General features: G+C 46.8%; 1 protein-coding gene across 1 annotated transcript in view; it reads right to left on the minus strand.

The window, feature by feature from the left end:
• Positions 1-3,004, minus strand: part of Sod2 (superoxide dismutase 2) — an 8,853-nt gene extending 5,849 nt beyond the window's left edge. Inside the window, exons 1-3 of the mRNA XM_021221177.1 lie at positions 2,793-3,004; positions 2,475-2,677; positions 502-618 (exon numbers count right to left, since the gene is read on the minus strand). Coding sequence (XP_021076836.1) covers positions 502-618; positions 2,475-2,677; positions 2,793-2,815 — 343 coding nt within the window. The 5' untranslated portion in view covers positions 2,816-3,004. The remainder of the gene's footprint in view (positions 1-501; positions 619-2,474; positions 2,678-2,792) is intronic.
• Between the last annotated feature and the right edge of the window lie 1,918 nt (positions 3,005-4,922).

The following is a 4,922-nucleotide window of genomic DNA, read 5'->3' on the forward strand; positions in this document are numbered from 1 at the left end:
GTGCAACAACAATATGAACTAACCAGTACCCCCTGAGCTCGTGTCTCTAGCTGCATATGTAGCAGAAGATGGCCTAATCGGCCATCATTGGGAAGACCAAGAGGCCCCTTGGTCTTGCAAACTTTATATGACCCAGCACAGGGGAAGGCCAGGGCCAAGTAGTGGGAGTGGGTGGGTAGGGGAGCGGGTTGGGGGGGGTATAGGGAACTTTCGGGATAGCATTTGAAATGTAAATAAAGAAAATAATAAAAATTTTAAAAAAAGAAGAAAATCACCTCCACACACAGATATATATACATAATAAAAATAATAAATTGCCTCAAAAAAAATAAACAAATAAATTTATAAAGACTGTCTACATACTGATTTTCAGGCCAGCAAGAACTACACAGTAAAACTCTTGTAAAAGAAAATAAAAAAGTTAAGAAAGAGAGAGGGGAAAAAAAACAACAATCATTCCTACTATACACCAAATATAAAGCTGTAGCAGCATATACCAACCTTTGGGTTCTCCACCACCCTTAGGGCTCAGGTTTGTCCAGAAAATGGTGTGATTAATGTGTCCCCCACCATTGAACTTCAGTGCAGGCTGAAGAGCGACCTGAGTTGTAACATCTCCTGAAATTAAAATGTAAACACCTTTTAAAAATCTGCCCTCAGTCAGGCAAACAAAGCCACAGCTTTCTTATTCTCGGCAGCATTCACTAAACAAACAAAGCTCTGGCTCTACAGAAGGATTAAAATTAAGATGTTTGGACAAAGAGGCAGGTGGATTTCTGAGTTCAAGGCCAGCCTGGTCTACAAAGTGAGTTCCAGGACAGCCAGGGCTATACAGAGAAACCCTGTCTCCAAAAAACCCCCGAAAAAAAAAAAGATGTTTGGACAACATTTAAGAGGAAAGCTTTCTAGATGCCAGATGTTACCTTAAAGGAACTGATTTCCCAACTGGGCTATTCCCCTGCTTCACTATTACCACATCCTTCCCGAATCTGTTATTTCCAAAAATCACAGTCTCTTCCCGTATTTAAGATTTGTGTGATTTGCTTATTGCAAGTAAAATTTCCAGAATGTGGCAATTTTCCTCTCTTGAATTGACCATTTACATAATTATGTTGAAATATCACACTTCTCCACTAGATGCCCCTAGTCAACCAGATGTCACTAACATTTTACTCAACCAATTTCCCAGATAAAAGTACATTGAAGAAAAGGTGAATTTTACTATCTGGTTTTTCAGGCAATATGGCTAACGTAGAGACATGACTACAAATTAATTCTCCTTGTAAAAAACCAATAGATTAAAAAAGACTGTGAAAGCCAGGTGTATAGCTCAGCAGATGAGCACTTGCCTAGTGTGTATGAAGACCTGGGTTCAAATCACACCACCCTACAAATAACAGCCAAGCTTTGAAGTCAATATTGACAACATACTATTTTGTTTAGCCATTAAAACAATATTCCCAGAAGTTGTGGTTGGCTCAACAGGTAAAAAACAAAAAGGCTCTTGCCAGGAAAACATGACACCCTGACTAGAACTGCGCGCACACACACACACACACACACACACACACACACACACATACACACAGGGTTTTTTAGTACTATGGCGTTCCCATATACATCACCTAGGGGTGCAAAAACAGAAGTCTGCAGTATGGATTTTGTTGGCTGAGCTCTTAAAAATACAGGTAAATAAATAAGCTTAACTACTATTCCATTCAGTGACAGATACTCAGTTTCTCACAAAATAGCTATTTTTCTTGTGAACTTTGACCCCAAAAGTACCAAGTCTAGCCTGTTCTACAACTAAGTGCTAATTCCTGTCTTTTCCTCTCCCCCAAGGGTAAAAGGTGTGAAACAGGATGTCCACAGTGCAGAGATATCCATGGGGACAGGGAGTCCAAGCCCTCGACTGAACTAATCCTATTGTCCGAAACGGTGACAATAATCACAACTCGGACTGCAGTCTCCTGATGCCACTTCAGACCCTCTCCTGCACCTGCTGCTGGGCCACCAATACCGCTTGCTCTCAGCAAAACCCCAGCCACTTCTAGCCCCAACCACCCTGTCACTCAAGGGCACCTGGCTGACCCAGCTCGGGCACTCTTAACCCTCCTGCAAATGGCTGCCAAGGCTACCTGAAAAATAAGCAAAACAAACTCTCCCGAAGCCACGTTATATAACAACCGCGTATTTTAAATATTCATATGCAAAACAAAAACTAAATATTCATTACGCAAAAAAGAGCGACGTCCGAGAGCTGTCTTGGTAAAGGACTACCACCAATGCTAGCTAGCAACACGGGTGACAAAAAAGGACTCACAATAGTAAAGTCCATCAAGTACTTTCGTGAGGTCCTGTGTTTTCCGGGATAGGAAAGGGCGTTTATGCGAACCAACGGAGGTATTCCCCTGTATCGAAACAGACCTCCGTCCGGCCACCAAGATCCTCCTGTGCAGGGGCCCCGCACCTACCCTTGGCCAGCGCCTCGTGGTACTTCTCCTCGGTGGCGTTTAGATTGTTCACGTAAGCCGCGTGGTGCTTGCTGTGGTGCAGCTGCATGATCTGCGCGTTAATGTGCGGCTCCAGCGCGCCATAGTCGTAAGGCAGGTCTGGGAGGCTGTGCTTGTGCCGGGAGCCCGCAGCACCGGCCACCGGGCCCAGCCTCCTGCCCGTGCTGAGAGGAACAGAGAGGACGCCGGGTCATGCCACTGACACGGCGAGCCAGCCACACCCGCCGCCCCGAGACCCACCCGTGGGGGACGCCGCGGCCCCGAGGCCCTGCCGCTCACCTGCACACCGCCCGACACAACATCGCGGAGGCGCCCACGACCGCTGCTCTCAGAACTCGGCCGTTCGCTCGCAGGCGCGCGTCTGCTCTGCGGCGTCCGCCGGGCGTCCGCAAGGACACAGCGAAGCGGTGACCCTGCCGGCAGCACCCATCAGCGGAGGGGAGGACGGTGACACGGACAGCCCGGCGCGTAACGGAGCGGCATCCAGGGAAGGCCACGTCTCCCCCGCGCCAAATTGGTAGAGCCCGCGGGCCTTGCCACTGCCACGCCCCCGGTGTGACCACGCCCCCGCCCTCAGCCTCGGCTCCGCCCCGGTATGGCTACGCCCCACCCTCAGCCTAGGCCCCGCCCCTCCGGCCGCCCGGGCCAACTCTGGCTGTAAGCTGCAAGGCTCCTACTCCTTTTCCACTCCTGCTTCTGGGAAACCCTGGAGACTTTCCTCCGGGAAGCCACGGCCCTGCTGCTTGCTGGTCAGAGTCATGGCGTAATCAGGGCCCCTCTGACCCAGTTAATTTATGCCCGGAGTGTCCTTCCCCGGGGCCTAACCTCCACGGGCTGCCCGGTGACAGGGCTGCTGATATTAAATCATGCTTCACTCAGGTTTGCAGTGTGTTCATCTTTGTTGCCCCTGAGATTGGGGTTGCTGACTCCCGGCTGCAGCTTGCCAGTTAACTAGCGAGAGTCCGGATTAGAAGGCGAGGTTCATCCTCCTTGATTAAACTCTGCAACTTTTTGTGTATTCAATGACTTCAAAAACCAACCCACTCCGCCAAAAGTAAAAGGACATCGTTTCCCTTTGTGGACTTAGACAGTCTAAGGAACTGTAACTATCAAATGTTTCCATAACAATTATACAGCTTTCTTCTTCCACTGATAGGGTTTTTGTCTTCTCTGATTAGAAAACACTAAAGAAGCAGAAGGCGGGTGGCTGAGTAGTTCCCGGTGTTTTTTTTTTCCACCCCCTTTGCAGGCCTCCTAAGGATGACTGGGCTTAGGGTGAGGGAGATTTCAAGAGGATGCTTTCCAGTAGAGAGAAACCTGTCCACAGGCGTCAGACCCGAGTTGTATGGATGACCTGGGTCAGCACGGATGAAAACAACTTGACATGTTAGTTAAGGCAGCCCTGATGGTATTCCTCCACAGGTGGTCTAACACTGTCACCTTAAGGGGCAGGCTAGTCAGTTCCACAAACCTGAACTCAAAATCTCTGCATGAATACAAGGATCTCAGCTTATATTCCAGACAGGAATCTAAGCAGAAATGACTTATACCATCTCCAGAGACACAGTCCTAAATGCCATCATCCCAAATATTGAAGTCTCAAAAGAACCAAATCGCTAAAATGTAAATTTCCTATGGTTACAATTCTGAAGATTTGTAATGCTGAAATTCTGAAGTCAAAATCCCCAAAATTTCAATTTCCATGTTTTTTTTTTTTTTAAGATTTATTTATTGTTATATGTAAGTACACTGTAGCTGTCTTCAGACACACCAGAAGAGGGCATCAAATCTCACTGTGGATGGTTGTGAGCCACCATCTGGGTGCTGGGATTTGAACTCAGGACCTTTGGAAGAGCAGTCAGTGCTCTTACCCGCTGAGCCATCTCCCCAGCACCTCCGTGTTTTTTTAAAGCAAGAAAGGTCTCATCAAATGGGTAGAAACCAGATTCTAAGGAAATTTCTACTCACAGAATATAGATAGCAACAACAATTTGCAAACGTGCCATCTGTCCTGACACTCCTTCCAGCTAAAAGAATTTTGGAGTTTTTATAATGAATCAAAGATACACTTGTGCATCGACCCTGCAAGACTTAAGCATCAGGGGGTCTCGGGGAAGGGAGCAACAATAACAAATTGGGATCAGGAGACTCAGGAAGGATGTCATTACATTAACACAATTGGGAAGAGTAAAATCAATACAACTTAAATATAACATTAAATACTATAGAAGAAAAAGTAATTTTTTTTGTTGTTTTTTTGGGGGGGTTGGGTTTTTGGGGTTTTTTTTGGGGGGGTTGGTTTTTTTTGTTTGGGTTTTTTTTTTTTTTTTTTGGTTTTTCAAGACAGGGTTTCTCTGTGTAGCCCTGACTGTCCTGTCCTGGAACTCACTTTGTAGACCAGGCTGGCCT

The sequence above is a fragment of the Mus pahari genome, chromosome 21 (assembly GCF_900095145.1).
Source record: "Mus pahari chromosome 21, PAHARI_EIJ_v1.1, whole genome shotgun sequence".
Classification (NCBI taxonomy): domain Eukaryota; kingdom Metazoa; phylum Chordata; class Mammalia; order Rodentia; family Muridae; genus Mus; species Mus pahari.